Source organism: Grus americana, chromosome 5 (assembly GCF_028858705.1).
Source record: "Grus americana isolate bGruAme1 chromosome 5, bGruAme1.mat, whole genome shotgun sequence".
Classification (NCBI taxonomy): domain Eukaryota; kingdom Metazoa; phylum Chordata; class Aves; order Gruiformes; family Gruidae; genus Grus; species Grus americana.
The window spans coordinates 29,828,770-29,843,662 of NC_072856.1; the positions used below are offsets into that span (position 1 = coordinate 29,828,770).

The 14,893-nt window shown below is 39.4% G+C and overlaps 1 protein-coding gene across 1 annotated transcript in view; it reads right to left on the reverse strand.

The window, feature by feature from the left end:
• Positions 1-1,275: 1,275 nt before the first annotated feature.
• EHD4 (EH domain containing 4) overlaps positions 1,276-14,893 on the reverse strand; it is a 32,286-nt gene continuing 18,668 nt past the window's right edge. The window contains exons 4-6 of the mRNA XM_054827289.1: positions 12,480-12,892; positions 8,403-8,567; positions 1,276-5,899 (exon numbers count right to left, since the gene is read on the reverse strand). Of these exons, the coding sequence (XP_054683264.1) occupies positions 5,363-5,899; positions 8,403-8,567; positions 12,480-12,892 (1,115 nt within the window). The 3' untranslated portion in view covers positions 1,276-5,362. The remainder of the gene's footprint in view (positions 5,900-8,402; positions 8,568-12,479; positions 12,893-14,893) is intronic.

The window sequence follows — 14,893 nt, forward strand, 5'->3', positions numbered from 1 at the left end:
CCTCAAAGGTCAGAAAAGCTGTATAGGTACAGCACTTCTGAATATAATTGTGGGAAAACATGTTCACCTTCTCCTGACTGTGTTTGGATCACAGCAGGTGTTTGTTGGGTTTGGGCATTTATTTCCAGAAGATAGCTCATTGCCTGAACCCTGAGTGAAGGAAGGCACCTTCAGCAGATGTGTTTGTTCATCATCTAAGCAGGGTAAGGAAGTCAACTCTTGTCTCCTGGACCTTCCTACCCAAGTCAGGCAGGCTAGCCCAAGGGACAAGCTTTCTCAAAGGTCCTCTGCACTAACAGTTAGTACTTGCAGCATGATAGTCTTGGATCAGAGAAGCTCAGAATAAAGTAGGGTCTGCTCCAAAGCCCTTACAAATACACCAAACATGGGACCCAATAACAAGGTTTGGAAAAAAAAATGGTACAGTAGGCATAAATAGAAATACTTCACAGTTTAAGGATGCCCACAAGACAGTGTTTGCATGTGAAATGCTTTCACGTGACACACGGCATGACCACCACGAGCACGCCAGCCTAGCTTGCTAACACTGCTACGTACAAACCCCTTTAACTCTGCAGCAACTTAGATCTGACAGTAGTAGGAGCAATGGTTAAACTCTAGCATCCTGGTGGCACAGGTATCTTTATAAATGCTTCAAGTTGTGTGTATACAAGACGGGCAGGAGGAATTAATTTAAGCACAACATTAAAATGAATGTTCTATTGATATAACTGGTTATTTTAAAGTAGTAGGTAGCACTGTGTGGAAAGTGTCCTTGGATTTTTTTGGGACAAACATATCAAAGTACTCTTTGCTAAACTGCTATTTAATCTACTCTTATATTTCAAGGTTAGTACCCCCACTGAAGTTAAAAGAAGTACCTCTCAGCTCAAGTGTCACGCTGTCAATCCACACAGGAAGTTTTTGATTTATCTTCCACACTTGGAGGTTAAGAAGTTCCTACACTTAGACATGAAGAAACTCCAAAATTACATTCTGCTATAAAAAGCCAATTATGGAGAGGTGCTAGAGGTTTGTTTTCCTTTTTAAATTTAATTCTGGAGTCAAGCCTTGGCATGGACAGTAACTTAAGCAACAAGTTCAAGGACACAGAAAAGAAATAGTCATAACCTATTATGGATACATTAGCTGAGGTGGGAAAATAAGCAGCTTGCCAAATAGCTACCAAGCCTATGAGCCTTAAGTAGCAGGATTACAAAATTCAAGTCACTGAACAATTACCTTCCAGAAAGAATCTTACAAAAGAAAGTCTCAGGTAGTTCAATATTAGTTTATTAAATCAGCAATTTTTATCACCACTTTCTAAAAATGATTACAAAGCATATTAAAATATATTACAGTATCTGCAAGGAATTTATTGTGTAATAAAAGTGCAACAATAATGAACTTACAACTTTGTTTGCCTTGTTCGATAAACTGAAGCACACTGCACAGATCAAGCCTTCCCTCAAAAATTAGAGGGCCTTTGAAGTGAAAACACACTATTTAACAAAAATATTAGGCATGTGAAGTAGAAAACAAAGTTCATGTCCATTCTCTCAGTGCTAAGTTACACATACCCGTCAAACCATACACTTCAAACTCTGCTTGAATTCCAACAATATAAGAGCCACCAAAGTGAGCGCACATTGCAAAGGGAAGTGAGAAGAAAAAGAGGGCACATTTCAAGTACTGGGGATGAATAATGTTGTTGAAAGTCAGGGACCAGATGCTGCCGCTTTGAGACCAGGTTCCACACAAATCCATACCACCTCCAACTAACTACTGGGACCTCTCCCTGACTTAAAAATTTTTGTAAACTCACCATTTTCAAGCTATCACAGCTTTAAAAGGCTCTCGCTGTCCTGTAGTGTGGTTATGAGCAGTAGCCCAACATTTTCTGTTCTAATCTACAACAAAATTCTAATAAATTTCTGTGGAAACAGAACTAGGGTTGGGAATTAAAACTGTGTTGCAGAGTAGTTGGAGAAGAAGTAAAAGCAGCAGTTTCTACTTTGGTTTTTGGCAGCAGACTACACACGCCAGTGGGCACTGATTTCACAGGATGAATTATTAACAGTTTTGAATGGTCTCACAGCAAACGTAATCAAAATCCTAGGCATAAAATGGCTAACAAATTCCACATCTTGGTCTTTCTTCAGCAGAGATCAGTAACATCAAACTGAACACCAAAGGTTACCTCATACTGCTGTTCCCAATAACTACTTAGAGCACAGTTTCACGCGAGAAGGTAATCCTGCTTGCTTCTCATGCTCCTAACACACGGACTCACCAACTCCACGGAACATTATCCAAACTGTTACGTGTGGCTGGTTTAACTGAACGGGCTTGCAGGATCTGACAAGCCAGAAAGCCAGCAAGGCAAAGGGAGTAGATCCACAGGTATGCGAGGAGGTAGTGAGAAAAAGAGATCCCTTCCCCTGAGCAACAGCAACCTACTGTATAAGTTTAGCTGTGCAGTCCACATGAAGTGTACTTTACTCCTGTCAATTAAGTATGATACTAGTGCACTGCACCACGTATCTACAAAAACATTTATGCATGTAGCTCTGCATGCCAATCCTGAAACTTATTCCTCCAGATAAACAGATAAAATCCACCTCTACTCCTATACATGCTTTGTACATCCCCCTTCCAAATTCTACAGGAAAACAAAGCAAAACATTTCAACGTCACCTAGACAAAATATTTTATCAAAATGATGCATTTCAATGTGTCTCCCCTAAACCCAAGTTAGCACACTGTCACAGAGACTGACGAAAAGGCTGTGTTCTCCATTTTACTACCAATAAAGCTAGAAAAATAAAATCAAATCACTGAGAAAGTATCCTGCTCCTCCCACTGGAAGAGTATATTTCTACTGGCATGGGATCACATGGCTCCAATGCGTTTGGAGCATCACCCCTGGAAGCTACACATAGCTCAACTCAAACGTGGGTCCACCTCTGGAACCCTGTGCTGCTGAAGAGCAGGGTAAGGCAGAAAGTCGGAAGATCAGCAACTTCCCACATCCTCTTAGCTTTGCCCACACTGCAGTAGTCACAATACACAAGCTTGCTTTCTTTCTCCAGATGTCTTTCCTTACTGAGCTAGTCAGGTTGGTCATTAGTGTATGAATCCATTACTGACTGCAGACACTACACACAAACAAGCATATATTACTAATTCTGCGGCCTGGTTTTTTTTTTTGTTTTTTTTTTTTAAAAAAAACTCCTGCAATGGCTATAGACTACAGTTCAGTCAAAACCAACATTACATAGAAAATCAGTTACTCTGCAGATGTACAGTCACACAGGTAGACTCTTGGTCAAGTTTCACAGCTCTAAAGTGCACAGAGATGCACTAAGGCTAATTTGGCTACTAATTTAGGTCTAACAGAAATAAAGTTGGTATGCTTGAATAAGAGAAAAACTTAGGAATTTAAAAAAAGCAAGCAAGTCCTCAAGAACAATTTAACTATGCCAGGATATCCTTGATACAGGCCCAGAAGCCCGGCAAGGTAAAGGTCGTCTTCTGTCATTACTTAAAATAGCTTCATTGTTTTCCCCATGGTAGAGCCCTGGCAAAGTTCACAGCAATTTCACATCAGAATAGAACAGATGCAGAAAGACAAGAGGTCTGGAAAGATCTGAAGTATTAAACCTGACTGACAACCTACAAATGTACGATTTGAAAAGAGAAGCTGAATTTCTTCTTAGGTCACCTACAAATCTGAACGCATAAGCGTGACTAAAATCTTAAGCGGGAGACAATACCAAACTACTTCCCTTCCCACCCTTACTGCAAGGATGCTAAAACACCATTTGGCTTGCTCTGTCTCAGAAGGCACTACTGCTACCACTTACTGAGACTCAAAGAAAAAGTGCTTGCAATTACAGTACCTTTGATGTGTAGGGTATTTCATACTACAAATGGCATACAAGTCAATTCTTGCTCACATGCATAGAGCAAAACTGACTGCCAAGGTTGGTCTTAGAAAAGAACTGGCCCTCCCCAAAAGACTGAAGTTCACAGGGCCAAAAATTTATGTTCTTTTAAGGTACTTAAATCAGTTGTAAGCAGTTCAGCTTTGATTGTGTTGTTAAAAAAAAAAATGAATGTTTGTTAAGCATCCATTCCTTTCATGGATTGTTTTCAATAAAGGAATAATATTTGGAGGGACCTGTTTATCATTTATTACAGTCAATGTAAAGATTTCTGTTAGGCTCCCCACCTTTCAAACCTGCCACCAGGGGAATCAAATCTCTCTTCTGTGGTTGTCAGCTACATGTTGGCAAAAGTGTTAAAAACTTCTCAAAAATATTTTATATAAAAAGAGAACTAAAATTACCTGTAAGTAGAAATTAAATACGCACAAAAATTTCCCAAGACAATCTGATGTGCTTTGAAGAGGCTGACTTTGAGCAATGCACCTTTTCTGAACAGAAAATGAGACTTTATTTCAATGGAAATGTTTTGTGGTTTTTTTTTTTTTTGTTTTTTTTTTTAGTTTATGAAAACATTCTGATGTCACTTCGAACAGTTCAGGGATTTATTGTCTGCAGAGCAGCTAAACAGAAGCCTGAAAAGAAACTACAAATCCAATGAACAACGGAGTTCTTTTAACAATAATACTGCATATATAGTGCTGTATAAAACTGAAGAACCAGTTCTTCAGATAACGAGACAGTGATGACAAATTGAAAGAATCATTTTAATATTTTGCAGCTTTAGCAATAGTCAGTGAAGTTTTAAAACAAGTCTGCTCATATTCTGAGCACTTAGACTCTCTCTCCATTACTCTTCTCTTTTTCTACCTCCAAATTAAATAAAGAAAAAAGAACAAAAATAAAATTTCCTTTTATATCTGCCTTTTCTTAAACTATAGAGATGCTGACATTCACTTGACGCGTAAAGTTTGTTTTTAGCATAGAAAATGTTCCTTGCATAGGCAGGTGAATTTAACATTTAGAGCTTCCTTGTACTAATTTTAAATAGTTTGGAGAAACTTATGGTAGATAAAAGTATTTAGGTTTGGTGACTGCCAATGACTTTTATACACGGTCTTTTCTGCTTTATGGTTGTAAAGGTAGCAAGACATGGAAGCAGGACTACAAAAACATTTTCACCTTACCATCACACATTATGATAGATCTATACAAGGCACTTGTGATAAGCATGTCTCAGTGAAGGTCAGCAGGGACAACTACATGAATGTTTCCCTGCTACTAAGCCTCTAATTTCAGTAACTTGAGTGAAACGTGCTGTGAAGTTTAAGGAGCTAAGCCTAATTTCAAATTTTGGTGGTTTCAACACATTTGTTGGAAGATTTCCAAAATTCTCATTCTCCTCCTTGTATTTTTCACTCTACTGTCTGCAAAGGTTTCCGGTGAGATGGTGGCACCAGGTGAGAAGGTAGTGTGCCAGGCAGTTCATACCCATCCAGTTTAATCTTGATAAGATGCTTTGCTAACGCAAATTCCTCATCATCCAACATCCCATCACCATCACAGTCTGCAAGTTTCCAGATCTTCCCCAAGACGCTGTTGGGTAGTTTAGAAGTCACCATCTCCTTCTTTGCACTGATCCCAGATATTTTGCCATTGATTGGTGACAGAGTATAGAAAATCTCATCATAAGCAGGTTTATCTTTGGCAACAACCCATTCGTCTTCATCAGCTCCTTCCTTAGCACCTTCTCCATATCCGTGGCCAAAAGGTCCTGCCATGGTGCCATCAAATGCTCCACCATGTACCATCTCTGTGGGCATATTGCTCTCTTCCTGTCTGATCAGGCTCATCAGGGAGGCAATTTTGTTGGCCAGCATGTTATCCACAGCTTCAATTAACTTTGGTTTCAAAGAGTGAAATTTAGTGAAGTCACAAGTCTCCAACAGCTCCTGCCAATGACAAGGGTTTCAGTGACAGTAGTTAGAAAAGCTTCCAATACATTGAAACAGGCTAAGGAATGGGCTTTCAATGAAAATAATCTGTTATCTTCTGAAGCAGTTTCCATAACTGAAACTCCTCTTGAAGGAGAAGCAAAGCTTACACATATGTATCATACATCTAACATATTGATGAAATACACCATGACAATTTTGCAGCAGTGTATGAACCGGTCTATTAAATTACATTTACAATACAATTTTCAAAGTGGCAATGCATAAACACATGGCAGCTGATGAACATTACCTAACAACTTACCATTTGGTGATTTTCTTCCAAACATCAAAGAAAGTATGGAAGTATGCCCTGCTAGCACTTAATGCAAGTGTTTAAGTTAAAAATAAATCCAAGAGTTTGCAGGACTGATCTGATTTTATAGGTTAAACTTCTTGTTTAGGGTTAGGACATGAAGAAGTGTCCTCTACCAATAAGGAAAAACTGAGTTAGCTTAACAGCAGCAGTGTTTTTACACAGGTGCTACGAGAACTCATGAAGTCATATGGTCCCTGCAAAGTTTTCATCTTGTACATAAACTCCTACTACCCTCAATAAGATGTTTACCTAGGTGATATGTGCTATTCCAACACAAAAGCCCAAGCATGTTTTACACCAGAGCATTGAAAAATTAAAAACTGCTTTAGGCGATCATTGAATGATTTCTACATGCAAAATGCTAGCCAGGAAGAGAGTTATGGTGGAAACTTAAAAAAACCCAAACAAAACACCCCAATCCCCCCTCTCAAAATTGTGTTAAACCACTTTGACAAGTCACATCTATCTCAGGGAGCTGCTCCTGTGTGTATCAGAACTGTGACAATATGAACCCAAGAAACCTGAAGCACAGGCGAGCGGCTTTGCCCATGCACACAGAACTTTGGATTTCTTAGAGGAAAACCACCAACTAACAACTATCACTCTTGTTCAGGTGACATTTATACACAATCACCTGATTTACGGCAACTGATCAGTATAAGTTTACAATATGCAATTTATCTTAGAAAGCACAGGTCAAATCTGCTGTTTTGGCACAATTTTGTTCTTTCACAATCTTGCTCCTCATTATAGAGGTGATTGATCTCTCATGCATATGTTTGCTGCCATCTGCTGCTGAGGCTTAGTGACACACACTAGGAATTTTATAAAGTTCCATTCAAAATTTTGTTTCAATATCCAAACTGACAAGTGATCACCTCTCATTCTCTCATTCCCCATCACCAAGAAAATTGGCAAGGTAAGAAAGAGTCAACTTCTTCCACAGAACTCCCTTTTAAAGCCTAACTCATGAAACCCTTCCAACAATCCTGCCTGCAAAAACCTAGCTGAAATAGATCTTGTGCTTCATCTACAATTTACTGTCTCATGCCAATAATTGATTCCCATGTTAAGTACTTTAGTTCATAAAAGAAACCCATGCATCCCTATAGATCGGTTAATCAGCTGGTCATCACTATGATGAGCAGTGCAAATGTACCACATAAATTGTCGGAACGATATGCAAGTGTCAATCTGGAAAACATTCCCCACACTCCATGACTAGCCCATGGTCAGACCAAACTGCAGGCTCCTGATGTCATGTTCTTCAGCTTCCAAGCTGAATTATCTTCCAAGGCCATTTAAGAAGGCTATGATCCAAGATCCAAAAGTTGCTTGAGGAATAAGTTGAAAAGCATTGGTAACACAACGTCAGCTGTTCTTCCCTAGGATTCTCTGTTTCTAAACAATCTCACCTCAAATCAGAAAGGACAGAAATAAAAAGGAAAGAGACAGAAAGTAGTAAGATTGCATAAAGTTCAAAAGAAGAACAAGAGACAAAAGTTAACAACAAGAGTATAAATCGAGAACTTCTGTCTCTTCTTCATAGAATACAAGCTCAAAAGGACAGGAAAAAACTGAAAAGCACAATTTTCAGGAGAGATAGGTTTTAAGTCAGACTTTTCAGGTAACACATTCCCTTTGTTACTCACTGGCAAACAGTATTGGTAATAGCAAGAAGAGCTTAGAGTAAAAATGAATAATATGCAACTAAGTACATCTTCACCTATGTAAGTATACACCGCTTTTGTAATGCTATCAGAAATTCCCACATTTTGGACAGAAAACAAGAACCACCTTAACCCATAAGTTTCCCAGTGCCATTTTATTTGCACAAAGCCTTTAGTACTGTTTGCCATGAGGGACCAAATATTGACAAAAAGGACAAGTCTGATTCCTTATGGCAATTTCTATAGTCCTGTATCAGTGGATGCACATTAAGTTATCAATTTTTTTTTTGCCTGCACTGCTTCCGCATCATGCTATCCCCATAACAGACATATGATTGATTGTCATTTCAGCTGCTCTATTGCTGAAGACCTTGAACTATAATGCTGAGATGTTCTGTCCTGCCTTTTCCAATTCAGCAATCCTGTTGGAAAGTCAGTGTTATTTCAGAGGAACTATAATCTATCATCTTACCTGCATTTTCTTGACTTCAGGGAAGTCCCCTGCTGAGATATGGTATTCCCTTTGCAGCTGGATGTAGATCTCTGGTAATCTGCTGATCAGTTCCTTCTTCTTGTTCTCTTTTCCAAATACAGAGGGCATTTCTTTTTTCAGATAGCTGATTATATAAGCATGAACCTAAGAAGCAGCAAAACTGAAATCAATACTACTGCTTTTCTACACTTAGCATTAGCATTCTTCACTCAAGTAATAAAAAAGAAACAGAAATAATGTTTCCCTTAGTAAGCTCAAGGATAAAATATTATCAGTAATTGTTTCTGGAACTTCATGTTTATATGAACAGTTATCAACCAGATTCAGCTGCTTTCAGCATTCCTTTGAGGGGCAGAGAGAAAGCAAACACATTTAAAAGAAACACAGATGTATACCTGCAGTTTAGGAAGAAGCATGGAACAGCATTCTATCAGTACCAACAGCGAGAGCAGAAGCAAGGCCCCAAAACCACATCCTGACACTACATGCATGGATCACACGCAGAGCGCCAGCCATACTAGTCCATCTGACTCAGTGGCAGAGATTTGTTACTTCATTTGCCTTGACAATTATTGTGGGAAGCAACGGGACAATGCCTCGAGTAATCCAAGTATGCTCAGTGGCAGGGCTATCTAATTGAAGTGACACTGCATTCCTACCTGTTTTCTCCCAGAAAAGTCAGTACCTACAGCCTATATTTATGCAGCCACAAGAAGATGACAGAGCAGTCAGTGTGCCGTTAACAACGGCATGCCATCGCTGCCTTGCAAAGCCTTAGGCAGAAGAGTAGAGCCATTCCAGCACATAAAGAGAGACATTAATTTAGGACAAGTCCAAACCCACATTAATACTTGCAGAGCTCTTCAAGTTTCCCATGTGCCGTGATCATGATAATCCAGCACTGCCATCAAAACATCCTTCCTGCCCACCCTTACCCCCAAGCCATTCATCTCTTCCCCTTACCACCCTCCCACCACCGAAAGGATCTGCATGGCCACACAGAGAGTGATCTGGTCCAGGACAGAAACGGTGGTTGCACTTCTTAACTGAGGTGAGTTCACTTGTCCAGGTCATTGCGTGGACACAGATATTTGTGCTGCACACAACAGGGAAGCGCAAGGGCCGGCTTCTTTTAGACACCATGTGCATCTATCAACTTCAAGTAATTAAACTGCTTTCTTAAGCTTTAACCTGGCCAGGACCACTGAAGGTCAAAGGACCACCACAACAGGCTAAGTGTTTACAGAATTCAGGCCTTTCTTCATTAAAATAAGGAAGTAGCTGTTCCCAAAACAGCAGTTAACAGTTTTCACACACACACAGAAAAACCGTCAAAAAAATAAGAATGTCTATCAAACCACTGAACATTAAAAAGCTGAAATTTTGATGACTTGGTGAAGACAGATCAGTAGAAAAAAGTGATTACATAGACATGGTGTAAATATAATTAATATCTACCAAAACACCACAGAATGTGCCTTATTCTGTACAAACCTAACACAATCTGTACAGGGAAAGTGCTCTCCCATTCCTTTCCTTACTCATTTAGAAGGCTTACTGAAAACATTTTCTCTTTTTAAAGAAAAATGGTGTAACCAGTTTTTCTTTGTGTGTCTTAAGATCCCAGCTTTCACATTTGACTGTTAACAGAACAACAAAAATGGACAAAAATATACATTCGACATCACTTCCTGATACCTAGAAAGAGTGATGAATTTTAATTGCAGATAAATTTAAGTTTCTACAGAGGAGAAAAAAACAGCATAAAGAAGCAGGGTTTCTGCATAAACCCATGGCATTTTCTAATGAGGCAGACATGAGTATTTCTCCAGAACAACATAAGAGATTCAACAAGGATATTTTTAAGAGAATTTATAAGTAATTGTAAGTAATTTTATGGATCTATGTTTAAAACAATACTTCTGGCAAAACCAGTAAAGTATGTTTATAGTTCACAAGCACTAAACAGTTTCACATGTGTATGCTAAGTGGTCTAAGGTCTGCAAGTAGGCACATGTGTTTCTTATAGATAAGAGTTCCCATTTTCAAAGTGGAATAGTGAGTCATAGGATTTAAAAAAGGAAAAACTAACACTCAAAATTTGACAGCAAGTTAACAGTTTGGTTTTGGTTATTGTGCATTCTTTAGAAGATATTGAGAAGCAGGACCAAAAAATACCAAGCAATACTGTAAGAAATGATTTTTTGAGTGTCAGTACTTTAAGTTCAGTTTGGAAGATAGAAAGATGACACAGATGACTATTTATCTGCTTTCCTGCAGATAAATAGTTTATTCCTTTTCCATAGCTGTCTAATTAGCATGACCTATGAACATTGTATTTTGCATTCATCTTTATCCATTTTTATTTTACATTACATAGAAACACCAAAAAATGGATCCATCTGACTCTTCCACTCCCAAAACAATTGTAATGAATGAAAACAAAAAGCTGCCAAGTGTCCACAAAATAGATTGAGATTATAGCAACTTTTAACACATCATCGGGAACATAATTTTAAATGGAATTTTGAAAGAAGCAAGTGCTATGGGGTGCCCTAAAGCTCAGGCCACAAAAAAATCTTTACATGTATCATTATACTCAGAGAGTTAATTAAGCCAACATAGGAAGCAGTATACATCCCCACACAACTATTCTTATAGCAATGTAAGTGCAAGTCCTTTTCATTTTTGCTTAGAAGTCCACATGAAAATAAGTTCCAGGACAACTGCATTAACTCAGCTCACATTGTCTGATAACTGCATAGGAAGTGCCAACATACTTGAAAATTAGAATTTCTGTCTGGTACCACCAGCTTTCTCCCCAAGTATTCTGAGGTTAGTTTTCCTTCTTTTCCAGTTTTCCAAATGACAAAATCATAATTCTTGAATCACCAATTTTCATTTTGTTCTTGAGCTTTTCAAAACAAGAAGAAACTCAGCAGTGCTTTTAACTATTATTCTAACAGCAGCTGCCATGCTGCATTAAAAGAAACTCACTGCAGAATTAGAGAAACAGGCAAAGATATTTCAGATAGCTTATTCTAGTCAGGCTGTGAGAAAAGGACAGATGAAGCTAGTGTTGTTGAGGAGTCTGAAGATTAGTGTAAAACATAACGAGAAGGTTTTACAAACAGGTAATTAAAACTTGGTGATAATTCACAAAGCTTTAAAGTGATATTCAGTCATTGAAAGATAACTAGAGACCTATCAAAAAAATTAAACAGGTTTTAAAGTCAGCTGCGGACAACCACAGTGTTGTCACATGCAGCCTGCCCACACACGCTAGTTAGTGACCGTAAGTTGCACACAATGCATGTACTCCTCCAGGGCCAAAACCAAGGGGAACGGTGACCAGGGGCACATAACTCATGTTCCTGGATAGCAACAGATGGGTTTTTCTGGATATGACAACACAGAGTCTGTATCACCCAAGTATTTCCGGGGATGAAGAAGATATAGTCAGAGAGGCTCAACAGTTTCAATCTAATGCACAAGCACCTCTCCAATTCATCAGTATCTGTGCTTTAGCAAGAGCGAGGCTTTTAATCAGTCTTGTGTTCCAAGTGTTTTTCCATAACAGCTGATTGACAGTATGCATTAAGGCATTTATATGCAAAAAAGCATACGGAAGGTTGCATGTGAATAGTTTTGGTTGTGGTTTTTTGCCCTCTGTTTTCTTTTTTCAAAGTGTTTTTAACAACAGCTGATACGCAGAGAAAAGTGGTTTATCTCCAAAAAGTAGCATTAAGATTACCTTGCTGCACAGCGTAAAAGAAAATTCCCTTCCATACCAAGCAAATAATAGTTTTAATAGCTTAAAAAGCATCAAATCCTTTCTCTAACGTTAAGGAGTCATCCCAGTACAAGTGTCTATCTCCTCCTACTTGCTTCTATATCCTGGATGGCTACCTCTTCCTGAAAAACTGACAATTCAATCCATTTGCTGAAATACACGCAGTTTATATGTTGAAAAAGATTGGGAAGGGTGAGAAAGGACACACAAAGAGACAGAAGAGACTGCTCATTCAATTAATTTATTTTTTTATCTTTTCTTACCTTTGCAAGTCTCGCCCTCTTAATGAGATCATTGAGCTTCCGCACAGCAGCCTTCTGTGGGAGACTCTGGATATCCTTGAAAAGATCCTGTGCCTCAGCTTCAAAGAGTCTTCGATTCTCTGTGTTTCGGAGAGGGTGGGCCCAGAAGGAGCCAATGTAGACCCGCAGCACCTCTGGAGTGTTGATCACCTTTCCCAGGGACCACATGAGCGCACCGTAGACCCTCATCAACTGCTGTGTGTCCACTTGGTCGGCCTTATTAAGCACCACTCGAATCTTGTCATCCTGTCCCCGGAATGATTTAATAGCCTCTGAAAACTCATCAGATATATCCAGCTTATGGGCATCAAAAAGGAGGATGATGCGGTCGACCCTCTCAGCAAACCACTGGAGAACTTGGCAGAAGTCATAGCCTGAAGGAAGAACGCACTATTACAGTCCCACTGTTCAGAAAAGCGAGTCTCAGGGAAGATAGGGCTGGGGATGGAAGACAAGGGGATCATACCATCTACCTGGGGGAAAAGAGGAGATGGACCACCTGGAGGAGAGTGTCTGTGGACAATGAGATCAGGACAACTGTATCCTACATTTCCTTAGCTATCTCACACCCATGTTTGCCTCTTTCCAGGAGCTCTGGCTCCAGCAGAGCACCCACGCTAAGCAGCTCTGTGGGGCTCTTACTACAAGTTCTCTTCATCACTGTTAATGCTGGCTACTTGGGTGGCACTGCCTGTCTGTACAAGGAAAACAGCGCACGTGCAGCACTCCAGCATAAGTCAGCAATCAAAAATATTTGGATTTTACACCCATTTCTGAACTCATCTTTCCTTGCATTGCAACACTTGCAGTTATTTCTACCACAGCAAACAGAGATCCAATTTACAAGTAATGTGCCCGTGCTGCTGATGGCTTTGGGGACATGACAGGTTACAGAACACAACCAGCAGTGACCTTTCTGATCAGCTGAAACAAGCTTTTTGACATTCTGAAGGAAAGCCTATTCTTAACACCTGTGTGAATGCTTTTTAAACGCAGCTGGTAGCCTAGTCCACACAACAAACAGCATTCAGGAGCTCCTTATTCAGACGTGACACATTTAATCCGCAGAGAGTCACCACTAGTGGTGTGGCATTAGGCTTGACATGGATGTGACTCATCTTGTTTGAGTAGGGAACAGCAAGGTATGAGCTGGGACCCAACGTCCCACCCCACCTCTTCCTCTCAAAGAAACCAGAGCTAAAAGAGGAAGCAGTCAAAATGCAAGGACTGGTGTAAAGTAACCCAAACAGAATTGACAATTTTACCCCCCACAGCAAATACCAACAGCAAAGAAAGCTCAGTTACCACCAGTGAGCCCTCCAGGGTGTCTTTGGTCATTTCTCAGCTGAGTAAAATAAGCCTTTAAACCTCCAATCCCACAAAGAAATCCCATGTAGACTACTCATACATGAACCCATTATACAGACAACTCCATACACCTGGTCCAGATACAAGAAAAAACACTCTTCACCACTCCTCATTCTCCGTAGCATCTTTTAAAGAGTATAAATAAAAGGGCATGGGTACATTGTAAAGTTGCTTAGCTTTTCTTAAAACAATGCTGGTTCAGTCAGGTAATTATTCACTATACTTTCCAGTTGTTGGTTTTTAACAGGGAACCCAAAAGCAAATCAGCTTTTTTGCTTTCCAGTACAAACTGATTATGGCCAACATCAAGAAAAGCAGACATACATGAAAGTCATAGGAAAAATGGTGAACTTCAGATTTGTCATCGAGCATACTTGTTCATGTTTAGCAACACAGGGAAAGAACTCAGTCTTAAATCTTTTGTTTAAAAAATGACAAGTAGCATATGAAATGAAATCCAGAAATGCTAGTTAGCAGTAAGTAAGTATCCCCAGTTACCTGCCCCCCCACTTTCCCCAAAAAGAGACCATAAAACTTCACTAAGAATCCAGAGACATCAAACTGAAAGGGGACGGCTATGCTAAAAAGTATTATTAGCATCCAAAAGGATGCAGGTCAGAGTCCTTAACTGGCTAGAAAAAAGTCAACATAACCTTTCCCATTAAAAGTACTTTGTAAGGAATGCTAAATCTGAACCCTTTCCAGATAATGCTGCTCTGGTGCTTTCATACTTTCTTTCCTGTAACCAGTTCCTGAAGAGCTAAACACAAGAGGAAAGGTGAGGGCAAGGAGGGGAGCTGCACAAAACACATTTTGAAGAGAACTCTTCTCACTTTACACTAACAATCTTATCAAAACCAGTATGAATAATTTATCTTTACCAAAATTTAGCAGGAAAGAAAGGGAGACACCAGATCTTGTGTCACTTGCACATCACAACATAGTTGCATCAGTGCACAAATCTGAACTACGCAACAATCTGTTCTGATTTCATTCATGTAGAAGGA